Source organism: Pithys albifrons, chromosome 12 (assembly GCF_047495875.1).
Source record: "Pithys albifrons albifrons isolate INPA30051 chromosome 12, PitAlb_v1, whole genome shotgun sequence".
Classification (NCBI taxonomy): Eukaryota; Metazoa; Chordata; class Aves; order Passeriformes; family Thamnophilidae; genus Pithys; species Pithys albifrons.
The window spans coordinates 14,853,944-14,867,927 of record NC_092469.1 but is presented as its reverse complement, the minus strand read 5'-3'; the positions used below and the strand labels follow the sequence as shown (position 1 = coordinate 14,867,927).

The 13,984-nt window shown below is 54.5% G+C and overlaps 3 protein-coding genes and 2 non-coding genes across 5 annotated transcripts; 1 reads left to right on the top strand and 4 right to left on the bottom strand.

Moving 5' to 3' along the window:
• Positions 1 to 292: 292 nt before the first annotated feature.
• TRNAK-UUU (transfer RNA lysine (anticodon UUU)) lies at positions 293 to 365 on the top strand. Its single transcript has one exon. It is a non-coding gene; the product is annotated as a tRNA-Lys (tRNA).
• A 1,972-nt stretch (positions 366 to 2,337) lies between these two features.
• Positions 2,338 to 2,409, bottom strand: TRNAH-GUG (transfer RNA histidin (anticodon GUG)). The gene has a single exon. It is a non-coding gene; the product is annotated as a tRNA-His (tRNA).
• Positions 2,410 to 3,848: 1,439 nt separating this feature from the next.
• Positions 3,849 to 6,357, bottom strand: LOC139677406 (C-signal-like). The gene is made up of 6 exons (XM_071567335.1): positions 6,050 to 6,357; positions 5,640 to 5,691; positions 5,248 to 5,435; positions 4,791 to 4,949; positions 4,327 to 4,446; positions 3,849 to 4,049 (listed from the first exon to the last, which is right to left on the bottom strand). The coding sequence occupies exons 1-6, from the start codon at positions 6,194 to 6,196 to the stop codon at positions 3,936 to 3,938; spliced, it is 780 nt and encodes a 259-aa protein (XP_071423436.1). The 5' UTR covers positions 6,197 to 6,357; the 3' UTR covers positions 3,849 to 3,935.
• Positions 6,358 to 7,970: 1,613 nt separating this feature from the next.
• LOC139677404 (C-signal-like) lies at positions 7,971 to 10,249 on the bottom strand. Its single transcript, XM_071567329.1, has 6 exons — positions 10,018 to 10,249; positions 9,621 to 9,672; positions 9,271 to 9,458; positions 8,805 to 8,963; positions 8,454 to 8,573; positions 7,971 to 8,174 (listed from the first exon to the last, which is right to left on the bottom strand). The coding sequence occupies exons 1-6, from the start codon at positions 10,162 to 10,164 to the stop codon at positions 8,061 to 8,063; spliced, it is 780 nt and encodes a 259-aa protein (XP_071423430.1). The 5' UTR covers positions 10,165 to 10,249; the 3' UTR covers positions 7,971 to 8,060.
• Positions 10,250 to 11,655: 1,406 nt separating this feature from the next.
• On the bottom strand, positions 11,656 to 13,923 carry LOC139677403 (C-signal-like). The gene is made up of 6 exons (XM_071567328.1): positions 13,702 to 13,923; positions 13,305 to 13,356; positions 12,955 to 13,142; positions 12,489 to 12,647; positions 12,140 to 12,259; positions 11,656 to 11,859 (listed from the first exon to the last, which is right to left on the bottom strand). Exons 1-6 carry the CDS (start codon positions 13,846 to 13,848, stop codon positions 11,746 to 11,748), a joined length of 780 nt encoding a protein of 259 aa, XP_071423429.1. The 5' UTR covers positions 13,849 to 13,923; the 3' UTR covers positions 11,656 to 11,745.
• Positions 13,924 to 13,984: the final 61 nt, after the last annotated feature.

Sequence of the window (13,984 nt, the reverse complement as noted above, 5' to 3'; positions counted from 1 at the left end):
CTCCCTCTGGGAGCGGTGGGGACCGGCGGAGGTTTTACAGCTGCTCCTGCAGCATTCTGCTCCCCTCCCTGCCACCGCATCTCTACGGCACCGGCATCTTCCCAGGGTGCATGCCCGTGCCGGATTAGTGCCCATGGGGTTCCCAGGAGCTGGGTGTTCAGCCCGGTGTGCAGTGGCAGCCTCGTTGGGGTGGTGTGGGGGTGGAAGAGGTCAAAGCGGGTCCTTCCAAACGCTGCAGCAAAGTGGGGTCCCCACTGCCTGTCATGGACATCCCCGTGGACTTCAGCCGTGAGCCTGGATAGCTCAGTTGGGAGAGCATCAGACTTTTAATCTGAGGGTCCAGGGTTCAAGCCCCTGTTCAGGCGACAGCTTTATGCTTTAGGAGCCCGTGGGCAGGAACAGCTCCTCCTCTTGTTGGGACAGAGATCACTCTTGGCAGCAGCTGAGACAGTAATGAAAGCAGGGGACTCTTTCCACTGCTCCCACCTGCTTCACTGAAGGGTGGTGCTCAGTTGCCCAAATTAACATCTTCCAGCAGTTTTCCCAACGTTTGAGTTTCTGCTGGCAACTGATTTTGTTTTGTGACGACCTCCATGAAGGGAGGGACCTGAAGTTACCAGAAGGGACCCGAAGATACCAGAGCATCACTTCTGGGAGGGAAGCCACGCTCTGCTCACTGGTGTCCAATGCCAGGACCTGAGGCCATGAGAACACACTGGAACACAGGAGGCTCCTTCTGAACATCAGGAGACACTTTTTCACTGCGAGGGTGACTAGTGGAAGTTTCCCAGTAGCCCTGCTTTTCTTTAATCAAAGATGGTTGATGCAAGAGCAGAGGCTGCAGCATCCTATGGGGCCACCCCACTGCCTCAGCCAAACCCTGGACTGCACTGTAGGTGTATAGACACTGCAGGTTATTTTTGCAAAATAGAAACTCTTTTAACAGAAAATCTTGGATGAAAAATATCCCATTTGGGATTTTTGGCATTTTCCAACCTGAACATATATCAGTTACTCAAGCACAGTACATTGTTCTTCAGCTAAGTTTAGTGGCCTTACACCCCACACTGACTTTCTGGAGGAAAAGAAGAGGGTTGGAGAAATTATGTATTTTCTTGTGTTTGTGATTCTCAGCTGTGTAAAAGTGGGGCAGGTACTGCTGCTACTGAAGGCCAGCTTCTCCAGATGGTTGTCTTCTCTTCCTTTATATTATCCATTATAGGTATTACCTTTAGAAGGGAAAATGCTTTTCAAGCTTTTCCTAAGCAAAGTTTTCAGTAAATGAAAGTTGGAGGAGTGTGAAATTGTGCAAGTAGTGCTCTATAAACTGCAATTCTTAAAGGTAAGTGTTCAATGATTTTTTTATCTTTGTTTCTTGCTCTGGTTAAGTTACAAAATAAAATAAATTTATTTTGTACAATAAAAAAATGCTCCCTCTCCCTTTCCCAAGCACAAACCCTGCTGACACCTGAGCCCATCTGCCTGAGTACTGCAGCCCTCTGCTGCTTTCAGATATCTCCACACTGGCAAATAAGTTGAGACTCACTGCTTTGGTGGTGTTTTCTTCACCACCAGCCTGTGCCATACCTTATGTAATTTCTCTTTAGAAAGCTGCTGTCCAGAGTGAGTTCTGCATGGCTGTCAGGAGAGGGCACCAAGTCCAAGCAAACAGGGTGACTCCATGGCCTGAAGGCTCCAGAAGGGAACGTAAGGCAACAGTTTAAGAGGCTTCCTCAGCTGAAGCATCTCCTGGTGCACCCACCTGCCTCTTGATGCCTGTAAGGCCTCTGGTTCCTAGACCTGCACTGTGTGTCAGGGGCATCACTAAGCTCTGGATGGGTTTTGCTGCTGCTATGAAAGCATCCCTGGAGCTTCTGCAAAAAAATCCTGTTCCCATGGAGTAAGGATTGCGGGCAGCAGGGCATTAATCAGGTTGCTCCTCCGTCTTCTGCTGTGTCAGGTCCTTCTTACCCTGGAGGGCAGGAGGGGCAAGCTGAGCAAGCTGCTGCCTTCCATATCCTCTCACTCTGCAGGGGAGCCTCAGCATCTTTTGGGCCTCTTTCTGTAAAACTGCGATGAAGGGGAATGTGGAAGGCTGGGTGAATTATTCTAAATTCTCAAGCTTGCCTGGAAAATGGAGAAGCTGGAGTGCCACTGATGCCTCACTGGAGAAAGCCAGAGCAGTCAGTGACTACAGGTCGGAAAATCATTGCTTGTGTGAGTCTGGTCAGTCTTAGCAGAGACACGATCCAAGCTTGTGGCCCCTTCCCAGGGTGTGGTATCTTTGCAAAACAACCTCCTCGCAGCTGCCTCCCTCACGGCTCTTGACAAAAGTGTTGCTGTGACTCGGATTCGAACCGAGGTTGCTGCGGCCACAACGCAGAGTACTGACCACTATACGATCACAGCAGGTGTCCTGCCACACGCCGGGACTGTGAGGAGGAGAGTGCCTGCTCTGTCCCCTCTCCTGGCACAGACACCTGGCATAGCCTGGAGAACAAACCCACACTGTTTTATTAAGGAGGCCACAAATGGACTTAGATGATGCTGCTCAGAGCACCAGCAATATGGAAGGGGGCCCTAAATTGTGCAAAAAACTGGCAATGCCAGGATGGCACCTGGGGAGCAAGGCTGCTGTGAAGGACAGCGCTGTCGAGGGGTATCATGCAGTGGGACAATCATATCATAATACAGCGAATTCAGGGTTATAATAGTTTCAGTTAAACACAAGTTTTACAAGAGATGAGGAATTAACTAACTTTTTAGCATTTTAAGTGTGTGATTCAACAAATTTGGGGGCATTCAGTTAAAGCTAGCATGAGAATCTCCACGAGGAGATGAGTGATGCTGTGGGAAGGATCTAGGCAGGGAGGACTAAGTAACCCGGAATGTCCCCAGGACCTTGCTGCCACCTCCCTGCCTGATCATCATCCCTCTTCATATTTCCAGACAATTTTATGCCCTCAAAGCTGTGCTTTGATGACTCCAGAACTATTTTGCTATTGCTGGCCCTGGATGTAGGTTGGGCTCACTGTTGGTGGAGAATAAATGACTTGGTGGGGGCGAGAGCTCCTTACTCCACATGCTGGGCAGCACACAGCCCCCTGGGTAGCATCCCACTGCCTCCTCCTCCCCATCTCTCCATGCACCACAGGATATGCAATAGGGGATCCCAGGTGGCCCCATGGACCCCTAGGCCCCGATGTGCCCACAGGGTCCCCTATACCCCTCCATCAGCCCCATGGTGAGTCCCAGAGAGACTGTGGACATTTCTTCTCAGCACAGAGTCTCCAGTGCCACCTGTGACCCACAGAAGCCATCCAGAAGATGGGTAGAAACAGGATTTAACAGGAACACAGAATAAGGTTCCCACCCCTGGAAGGGCTCAGGACTGCATTTACAGACTTCCTGCTTGCATGTCCTGGCCTTCCTGTATGTTTTTAACTACCTTTGATCGCTGCTGGAGGGACAAGACAGCAGCGCATAAGCAAGACAGGAGGATCCTGGTGGGTTTTGGTGACAATTTCCTGACCTATGTAGTAGAGGAGCTAATGATGAGCAGTGCTCTGTTTGGACTTTGAACTTACAAAGAGGAAGGGCTCACTGGGAGGAGTAGCTGAGTCATTGGAATGTGGTGCTGCCATTCCGAGGGAGAGCTGTGGGATGAGCCCAAGGACAAAGCCCTACCAGGATGGTAGCCAGGTCCCCAGTTAGAGGAGAACAAATGTTCAGACTAACCTAACTCAATGATATTCAGAAATAACTTTGAGAAGTTCTCTCAAAGCATTAGTGAGGACTCTCATTGTGATAATAAAAGACCAAGAGGAACCAGGCTCACACAGTTTGACTTGTTTACAGACACAAATGTATTAAGAAACGGGCACAAGATTGTGCAGCAGTGAAGTTCCCCACAGTGAGAATCCTGAATTGGCATCTCACCATGGCAAAACCTTCCCTTCCCAGTCCAGGAAGGTTCCAGTCTCCTTCTCAGAGATGGAGGAGAGCACTTTCAGCATCCCTTGCACACTGGCGTCAACTGTCAGGGGGGGCTGTGGGGAAGAGGGACAAACAATTGTATGCCCAAGGTCAGAACAGGGTCTGCCCTGGAACAGATCATGGGTCAAGGCTCGGGGTTCTCCAGCATAAGTGAGCAGAAGCCAACACTGGGCAAGAAGAGATCCCAGTCACTCATCCCTGGTGTGGCTCCAGAGTATCTGCCCAAGAGCTCCCACAGAGCCCAGAATGCCTGGGACTGTTCAGTCCCCACGAAGCTCTGCACTCCTGAATGATGAGGCTCTCCCAGACTACGACCAGAATATCTCTTACCTTGAATGATCCTGAGCCTCCCATGTCGGTTTGCACCCAGCCAGGGTGGAGAGTGACACAGAGGATGCCGTGCTCCTTGTATGCCAGGGACTGACACTTGGTCAGCATGTTCAGAGCAGCCTGTGGGGAGACAGGGCAGGGACAGCGGTGGGAGGGGAAGCGGGGCTGCAAGGGGACATGTGCAGATCTCACAGCTTGGTCAGGGATAGGGCAGTTGGAGCCAGTTCCTGGGGTACATGATGCTGCCTCACTATCCATGTGTGGATACCCAGCCTAGTCAAGGTCCTATCCCACCATGCCCCTGTGAGGTAGGACCTGAGGCCAGGCATCTGACTGTGCTGTGAGAGGTACCCAGGGACTGATAGGAGTTGGTGACAGTGCAGAGAGAGGCATGGACTGAGGAGAATGTTGGAAGGCATGCAATGTCGTTTGGAGGGGAAAATGTCTGGGCACTCTGGCAGTACCTTGCTGCAACGGTATGAGACAACCTGTCCAAAATCCCACACATAGACATCCTCAATGGAGCCTGCATAGCTGGACATGTTGACGATGGCTGCCTTGCTGCAGCTCAGCCCTGAGCCCGGGCTCCCCTGAGCAGCCTTCTTCAGCAAGGGCAGGAATGCCTGACAGGAGAAAGAGGAGACAGGGGCATGCATGGATGTGGCACTGGGGAGAGAAAGTGGGCAACACTGGCACCAGCAGTGGAGCATCCTCCCTGCTCTTCCCATTGCCCCAGAGTGCCAGGTTCCAGCTCCTGAGCTCCAGCCTATGGCTCCATGTAGCTGAGAGCCATTGGGCACCAGAGGGGAGGCAGGACACCCTCTCACCAACAGTTCACACCATCTGTGATGTCCACCTGGGGCAGCCAGGGACATTGGAAGGAATGCTCCCTGAGGCTTTGCTGCAGTGCTGTGGACTCACCTGTCCAAGCAACATGGGTCCAACCGTATTGATGGTGTAAGTCTGGGTCATAGTTTCCAGAGTCTCATTATCAAGTGTCCTTGGCTGTGCACTTCCAGCATTGTTGATGAGGATATTCAGCCCTGAGCCCCCCAGCTGTTCCTCGACTCTGGCTGCAGCTGCCTTGATGCTGGTGGGGTCAGTGACTTCTGCAAAGCCAACATAGGGGAGGTCAGTACCCATGTGCTTATGATGGCTTGGTACCACCTGTGTTCCCCCAGAGGTGGCTTTGCCCTCTGGCTCTGCAAGTACCAGCACGGCTCCCTCCCACCATGGAACTCCCAGGGTGTGCCTAGTGTCTGGACAGTTGCCAAAGGAGCGGGAGCAAAGGTTCCCCATCTCTGGGCACCTACCGAGTGGGATGATGACCAGGTTGGGGTGCTTGGCGGCCAAATTTTGTAACTCCTGCAACAGAGGTCACAGTGTGGGTATGGAGAGGCAGGAGAGGCTGCACAGAGGCTCAACTTTTCCCAAGCAAAGCCTGTGTCACTCCAGCTCTGACCCTGAACCACAGTGCACCCAGCACCCTGATCTGGCTGCCCTGAACCCAATAGATGGGGAGTGCTCCATGACCAAGTGCCACTGTTTTCTTCACACATCCCATGTACAGCTGCTCCCACAGTGTCCAAGCCCAGCTGTCCTGTGCCATGGCTGCCTGGATGCAGCTCCAACCACTTGCAAACCCACTCTCTTCTGCAATTTCCCCCTGGCACTGAGCACTCCAGTCCCCCAGCACAGCCACAGCCACTCGCCCCAGACTCACCTGTGCCCGCTGTCCCTTGGGGTCCCGACAACCTGCAAACACCCACTCTGGTGGGTTTGGCATCCTCAGGAAATGCTGGACAAGCCCCAGGCCGATGCCCCGGTTGGCCCCAGTCACCAAGACAGAGCGGACATTAAACTCTCCCATGTTGCTTCTCCTCCCTCTGCTCCAGCTTGCGCTGTTTGCTCAGCTCCCTGATGGTTCCTTATAGCATTTTCCACGGGCACTCCACCCACTCAGAGCTTCTGCCAACCCTTGGATCCAGGTACAATTTCTCCAGCCCTCCAGACTCCAGGACATAGACTCTGGCTGGGAGCCCATCCACGTTACCAAAGGGCAAAAGTCGCTTGGCTTTTTCAAGCAAATTCTGATGGCCTTGGGAAACCTGGTGCTGTAATCCAGTGGAGGCTGTTGTGGGTGAGGAGGGAGGGAGTGGCATATGGAAGGGATGTGGGAAACTCCATGGCTTCTGGGGGTTGACACTTCACAAGATGGGCTTTCCAAACTGGACCTACAGTGCACTGGGAACAGGCTGATTTCATCCCGTTTCATATGTCTGCTGAGCCAGGCCATGCCTCAAATGGCCACGAGAAAACATCCTCTGCCTTGCTTGTGCCACTTGCGAGCCAGTGCCCAATCCCTGATTGTCAAGGGAAAGACCTATGGAGTGGAGGAAACCAGTCCACCAATTCATGGGAGTGGATTCAGTGCCCTGTCAGAAGGATGAGGGCTTGCATGGCGGGCACATCACCCCCTGCTTCCCTTGCACTCCAGCTATGCTCAAGCTGGGGGCATCTCACATCCTAACAGAGTCTCAGTGCCTTCACATCAGGAATTTCTTCCGCTGCTGGAGCAGGCGGCAAAGGGTGCAGGGAAGGAGGGGCTGAGCTGCAGCAGGGCCGCGGTCATCAACATCTCCACCAAACTGGGATCCATTGGGCTGTGCCTCGGGGTGTCAGAGGCCCCCATGTACCCATACCGTGCCAGCAAGGTGAGGTGCCAGGGCAGCAGCTGGGGATGCTCTGCCGTGCACAGTGCCCATGGAGGGCAACCCCTGCCCCAGTCACCCACCCCCCTGCCTGGTTCTCCCAGGCAGCAGCAGAGAGACCGGGACAGCAGCACCTGAGACTGAGCCTTTCAGGTGAGTCACACTGATGCATTCAGATGCGTCATGACAATGCTTTATCCCAGAGCTGAGTGCCATTTCTCACTTCCACAGCCATGTTCTGGCTGGAAAATGAGTTCCCTCCTACCCACCCACACCCCCGGGTCATGCTGTCAGGGCTGGACCTCTTCCAGGCTGCCCAGAACATGGTGATGAGATGCTCAGCTGTGGAGCTCCAGGACAAGGGGAACTTATGTGTGGCCATCCATCCTGGCTGGGTGAAGACTGACATGGGCACAGAGAAGGTACTGGGCTGTGCAGGGAAGGGACAACAAGACCCCCATGGAACACCCACCTCTCAGGGAAAGGAGGAGTGCTTGGTCCTGGAGCCTCAAGAGCAGCTCCAAAGTCTGCATGTTCCTGTGCATGGGGTCAACATTCTGGAGCGGTGCAGGCACAGAGAGAGGGACCACAGCACGTGGTATCCAAGCCCACATGAGATCTAGCCTGGGAAAGAGTCACTGTGGGGCCAAGGCCCCTCATCCCAGTCTGTCACCATGGCTACTGTCATCATTCAGCCAAGCATCAGGTCTGACACACCCACAGGCCAAATATCTGGTGTTCCCTCAGCCCAGGGCCATTCCAGGACTGCTCACTGGCAGTTCCAGTCAATCTGGGCCAGTGCCTGGAGTCTCTCTGTGGAGGTGCCACGCCAGCCATGAGTCAAGGAGCAACTATGGGCACCACTGCACGCCAGGATGAGGAGTTGGACATAAGTGAAGGGACTGACACATAAACTGGCAGCACACAGCAGCATCAGGGGCTCTTGGCAGGGGTTTATTGATGATGTGGGACAGACAGGAGGTGCAGCACAGGGCACTGTTACCAGGGTCCTGAACTGCCATCTCACCACGGCACAACCTTCCCTTCCCAGTCCAGGAAGGTACCAGTCTCCTTCTCAGAGATGGAGGAGAGCACTTTCAGCATCCCTTGCACGCTGGTGTCCACTGTCACAGGGGGCTGTGGGAAAGAGGGACAAACAATTGTATGCCCAAGGTCAGGACAGGGTCTGCCCTGGAACAGATCACTGCTCAAGGCTTGGGGTTCTCTGGCATGAGTGAGCAGAGGCCAGCACTGGGTAAGAAGAGATCCCAGTCACTCATCTCCTCTGCTGTGGCTCCAGAGTATCTGCCCAGGAGCTCCCACAGAGCCAGAATTCCTGGGACTGTTCAGTCCCCACGAAGCTCTGCATTCGCAAATGTTGAGGCCCTTCCAGACTATGACCAGAATATCACTTACGTTGAATGATCCTGAGACTCCCATGTCAGTTTGGACCCAGCCAGGATGAAGAGCGACACAGAGGATGCCGTGCTCCTTGTATGCCAGGGACTGACACTTGGTCAGCATGTTCAGAGCAGCCTGTGAGGAGATGGCAGGGATGGTGATGAGCGGGGAAGGGGGGCTGCAATGGGACATGTGAGACTCCACTGCAGGTCAGCTACAACAATGTGCCATGACAGGGATGCACTGACATACAGGACCTCAGTGAAAGCATAGAGAGGTTCAGGAGCCCAGGGAGGAGACAGTGGAGAGTTTGGGGAGCTGTTTGCTGAGAAAAGATGGTAGACCCATATTCAGGACAGCACAAACCTTGCTGCAGCGGTATGAGACAACATGTGCCAGTTCCCATATATAGACATCCTCGATGGAGCCTGCAGAGCTGGACATGTTGACAATGGCTGCCTTGCTGCAGCTCATCCCTGAGCCTGGGCTCCCCTGAGCAGCCTTCTTCAGCAAGGGCAGGAATGCCTGCCGGGAGAAAGAGGAGTCAAGGGCACACATGGACATGTCACAGGGGAGAGGACCAGCTCCTTCCACAGTGGGCAACACTGGCACAAGCAGTGGAGCTTTGTCCTGCGTCTTCCAAATGCCACAGTGTGTCAGGCTCCAGCTCCTGAGCTCCAGACTATGGCTCCATGAGCTTCTCATCAACGGAAACCCCATCAGGTACTGCGGAGATCTCACACTGCCCAGGATGGCCCAACTGTGAGGAGCCACCGCCCTGAGGAGGGATGTTCACAAGAGCAGAGCTTGATGCTGTGGGTGAGGGTCTCACCTCTCCCAGCAGCAGGGGCCCGACCGTGTTTGTGGTATAAACCTCGATCATGGTCTCCAGTGTCTCAGTATCAATGGAGGTCAATTTGGAAATTCCTGCATTGTTGATGAGGAGGTTCAGTCCAGAGCCCCCCAGGTGCTCCCCAACTTTGGCTGCAGCTGCCTTGATGCTGGAGGGGTCAGCAACTTCTGCAGAGCCGACACAGAGGAGGTCAGAGTCCTTGTGGTGGTTTGGGGCTCCTGGGTCACCTCAGGAATGTGTCCCCTACAGCTCCCTGCACTGTGGGGCTTGCAGGGCTGTGATGAGTGCCCAGGCATTTGCCAGAGGAACTGGTGCAAGAGTGAACCTACCAAGAGGGATGATGACCAGGCTGGGATGTTTGGAGGCCAAATTCTGTAGCTCCTGCAAGAGGGGTGACAACGTTGGCACTGACAAGCTGGAACAGCTGTGCAAAGGCTCACCCAGCAAAGCCAGTCTAAGCCTGTGTTGTTCCCGCTTTGTCCCTGCATCTCCTCATGCCCAGCACCCAGGTCCATCTGCTCCAGCCCAATGCATGGGAAGTGCTCTGTGTCTCCCTCACACCTCATGTCCCTCTGTGCCCTCCACACATCCCATGCACACCTGCTCCTTCGGTGTCCCAGCCCAGCTGCAAGTGCCATGGATGCATCTCCAGCCCTTTGCAAACTCCCTCTCAGCTCCAACCTCCACCCTGGCACTGAGTGCTCCTGTTGCCCAGCCTGGTCTTACCTGTGCCCGCTGTCCCTTGGGGTCCCGACAGCCTGCAAACACCCACTGTGGTGGGTTTGGCAGCCCCAGGAAATGCTGGACGAGCCCCAGGCCAATGCCCCGGTTGGCCCCAGTCACCAGGACAGAGCAGACATTAAGCTCTCCCATGCTGCTTCTCCTCCCTCTGCTCCAGCTCACGTTTGCTCAGCTCCCTAATCTTTCTTTATAGTGCTTTCTGTGGACGCTCCACCCACTCAGAGTTTCTACCAGTCCTTGGATCCAGGTACAACTGCTCAAGCTCTTTGAACTCCAGGACATAGATTCTGGCTGGGAGCCTGTCCTCATTAGCAAAGGGCAAAAATCACCTGAATTTTTCAGGCAAATTCTGATGACCTTGGTAAATATAACACAGTGGTTATATTTATAATTTGGTGCCATAATCCAGTGGAGGCTGTTGTGGGCAAGGAGGCAGGGAGTGGCATATGGAGGGGACGTGGGAAGCTCCATGCCTTGGGTGGGTTTGACACTTTGATGCACTTTCCAAATTCCACCTACACTGCACTGGGAACAGGCAGATTTCACATTTTTTGTCCTGTGTCTCCTGAGGCAGGTCATGGTCCAGAAGACCACGAGCAAATATTTGCTGCCTTGCTCTTGCCTCTTGCAAGCCAGTGCCCATTCCCTGATTGTTAAGGGAAAGACCTATGGAGTGGAGGAAACCCAGTGGATTCAGTGCCCTGTCAGAAGGACGGGAAGTGCTGGGGATACTCTGCCACGCACAGTGCCCATGGAGGGGCAGAGCCCATGGGGGCACCACCTGATCCAGTCATCCACCCCTTGCCTGGTTCTTCCAGGCAGCAGCACAGAGACCAGGACAGCAGCACCTGGGACTGAGCCTTTCAGGTGAGTCACACCGATGCTTTATCTCAGGGCTGAGTGCCATTTCTCACTTCCACAGCCATGTTCTGGCTGGAAAATGAGTTCCCTCCTACCCACCCACACCCCCGGGTCATGCTGTCAGGGCTGGACCTCTTCCAGGCTGCCCAGAACATGGTGATGAGATGCTCAGCTGTGGAGCTCCAGGACAAGGGGAACTTATGTGTGGCCATCCATCCTGGCTGGGTGAAGACTGACATGGGCACAGAGAAGGTACTGGGCTGTGCAGGGAAGGGACAACAAGACCCCCATGGAACACCCACCTCTCAGGGAAAGGAGGAGTGCTTGGTCCTGGAGCCTCAAGAGCAGCTCCAAAGTCTGCATGTTCCTGTGCATGGGGTCAACATTCTGGAGCGGTGCAGGCACAGAGAGAGGGACCACAGCACGTGGTATCCAAGCCCACATGAGATCTAGCCTGGGAAAGAGTCACTGTGGGGCCAAGGCCCCTCATCCCAGTCTGTCACCATGGCTACTGTCATCATTCAGCCAAGCATCAGGTCTGACACACCCACAGGCCAAATATCTGGTGTTCCCTCAGCCTAGGCCATTCCAGGACTGCTCACTGGCAGTTCCAGTCAATCTGGGCCAGTGCCTGGAGTCTCTCTGTGGAGGTGCCACGCCAGCCATGAGTCAAGGAGCAACTGTGGGCACCACTGCACGCCAGGATGAGGAGTTGGACATAAGTGAAGGGACTGACACATAAACTGGCAGCACACAGCAGCATCAGGGGCTCTTGGCAGGGGTTTATTGATGATGTGGGACAGACAGGAGGTGCAGCACAGGGCACTGTTACCAGGGTCCTGAACTGCCATCTCACCACGGCACAACCTTCCCTTCCCAGTCCAGGAAGGTACCAGTCTCCTTCTCAGAGATGGAGGAGAGCACTTTCAGCATCCCTTGCACGCTGGTGTCCACTGTCACAGGGGGCTGTGGGAAAGAGGGACACACAATTGTATGCCCAAGGTCAGGACAGGGTCTGCCCTGGAACAGATCACTGCTCAAGGCTTGGGGTTCTCTGGCATGAGTGAGCAGAGGCCAGCACTGGGTAAGAAGAGATCCCAGTCACTCATCTCCTCTGCTGTGGCTCCAGAGTATCTGCCCAGGAGCTCCCACAGAGCCCAGAATTCCTGGGACTGTTCAGTCCCCATGAAGCTCTGCATTCCCGAATGATGAGGCCCTTCCAGACTATGAGAGCAATATCTCTTACCTTAAATGATCCTAAGACTCCCATGTCTGTTATCACCCAGCCAGGGTGGAGAGTGACACAGAGGATGCCGTGCTCCTTGTATGCCAGGGACTGACACTTGGTCAGCATGTTCAGAGCAGCCTGTGGGGAGATGGCAGGGATGGTGATGAGCGGGGAAGGGGGGCTGCAAGGGGACATGTGAGACTCCACTGCAGGTCAGCTACAACAATGTGCCATGACAGGGATGCACTGACATACAGGACCTCAGTGAAAGCATAGAGAGGTTCAGGAACCCAGGGAGGAGACTGGAGAGTTTGGGGAGTTGTTTGCTGACAAAAGATGGTGGACCCCTATTCAGGACAGCACAAACCTTGCTGCAGCGGTATGAGACCATGTGTACCAGTTCCCACAAAAAGACATCCTCAATGGAGCCTGCAGAGCTGGATATGTTGACAATGGCTGCCTTGCTGCAGCTCATCCCTGAGCCTGGGCTCCCCTGAGCAGCCTTCTTCAGCAAGGGCAGGAATGCCTGCCGGGAGAAAGAGGAGTCAAGGGCACACATGGACATGTCACAGGGGAGAGGACCAGCTCCTTCCACAGTGGGCAACACTGGCACAAGCAGTGGAGCTTTGTCCTGCGTCTTCCCAATGCCACAGTGTGTCAGGCTCCAGCTCCTGAGCTCCAGACTATGGCTCCATGAGCTTCTCATCAATGGAAACCCCATCAGGTACTGCGGAGAACTCACACTGCCCAGGATGGCCCAACTGTGAGGAGCCACCGCCCTGAGGAGGGATGCTCACAAGAGCAGAGCTTGATGCTGTGGGTGAGGGTCTCACCTCTCCCAGCAGCAGGGGCCCGACCGTGTTTGTGGTATAAACCTCGATCATGGTCTCCAGTTTCTCAGTATCAACTGAGGTCAACTTGAGAATTGCTGCATTGTTGATGAGGAGGTTCAATCCAGAGCCCCCCAGGTGCTCCCCAACTTTGGCTGCAGCTGCCTTGATGCTGGAGGGGTCAGCAACTTCTGCAGAGCCGACACAGAGGAGGTCAGAGTCCTTGTGGTGGTTTGGGGCTCCTGGGTCACCTCAGGAATGTGTCCCCTACAGCTCCCTGCACTGTGGGGCTTGCAGGGCTGTGATGAGTGCCCAGGCATTTGCCAGAGGAACTGGTGCAAGAGTGAACCTACCAAGAGGGATGATGACCAGGCTGGGATGTTTGGAGGCCAAATTCTGTAGCTCCTGCAAGAGGGGTGACAACGTTGGCACTGACAAGCTGGAACAGCTGTGCAAAGGCTCACCCAGCAAAGCCGGTCTAAGCCTGTGTTGTTCCCGCTTTGTCCCTGCATCTCCTCATGCCCAGCACCCTGGTCCATCTGCTCCAGCCCAATGCATGGGAAGTGGTCTGTGTCTCCCTCACACCCCATGTCCCTCTGTGCCCTCCACACATCCCATGCACACCTGCTCCTTTGGTGTTCCAGCCCAGCTGCAAGTGCCATGGATGCACCTCCAGCCCTTTGCAAACTCCCTCTCAGCTCCAACCTCCACCCTGGCACTGAGTGCTCCTGTTGCCCAGCCTGGTCTTACCTGTGCCCGCTGTCCCTTGGGGTCCCGACAGCCTGCAAACACCCACTGTGGTGGGTTTGGCAGCCCCAGGAAATGCTGGACGAGCCCCAGGCCAATGCCCCGGTTGGCCCCAGTCACCAGGACAGAGCAGACATTAAGCTCTCCCATGCTGCTTCTCCTCCCTCTGCTCCAGCTCACGTTTGCTCAGCTCCCTAATCTTTCTTTATAGTGCTTTCTGTGGACGCTCCACCCACTCAGAGTTTCTACCAGTCCTTGGATCCAGGTACAACTGCTCAAGCTCTTT

Bases quoted from the DNA above. Each gene is read 5' to 3' on its own strand.
- LOC139677404 (XM_071567329.1), bottom strand. From the start codon at position 10,164: ATGGGAGAGCTTAATGTCTGCTCTGTCCTGGTGACTGGGGCCAACCGG. The intron at 9,673-10,017 runs GTAAGACCAGGC...CCCCTCTTGCAG, and splicing joins CCAAGGGACAGCGGGCACAG to GAGCTACAGAATTTGGCCTC. The intron at 8,175-8,453 runs GTAAGTGATATT...TCTTTCCCACAG, and splicing joins GAGTCTCAGGATCATTCAAC to CCCCCTGTGACAGTGGACAC.
- LOC139677406 (XM_071567335.1), bottom strand. From the start codon at position 6,196: ATGGGAGAGTTTAATGTCCGCTCTGTCTTGGTGACTGGGGCCAACCGG. The intron at 5,692-6,049 runs GTGAGTCTGGGG...CCTCTGTTGCAG, and splicing joins CCAAGGGACAGCGGGCACAG to GAGTTACAAAATTTGGCCGC. The intron at 4,447-4,790 runs GTACTGCCAGAG...GTCTCCCCACAG, and splicing joins TCTCATACCGTTGCAGCAAG to GCTGCTCTGAACATGCTGAC.
- LOC139677403 (XM_071567328.1), bottom strand. From the start codon at position 13,848: ATGGGAGAGCTTAATGTCTGCTCTGTCCTGGTGACTGGGGCCAACCGG. The intron at 13,143-13,304 runs GTAGGTTCACTC...TCGGCTCTGCAG, and splicing joins CCTGGTCATCATCCCTCTTG to AAGTTGCTGACCCCTCCAGC. The intron at 12,648-12,954 runs GTGAGACCCTCA...TTCTCCCGGCAG, and splicing joins GGCCCCTGCTGCTGGGAGAG to GCATTCCTGCCCTTGCTGAA.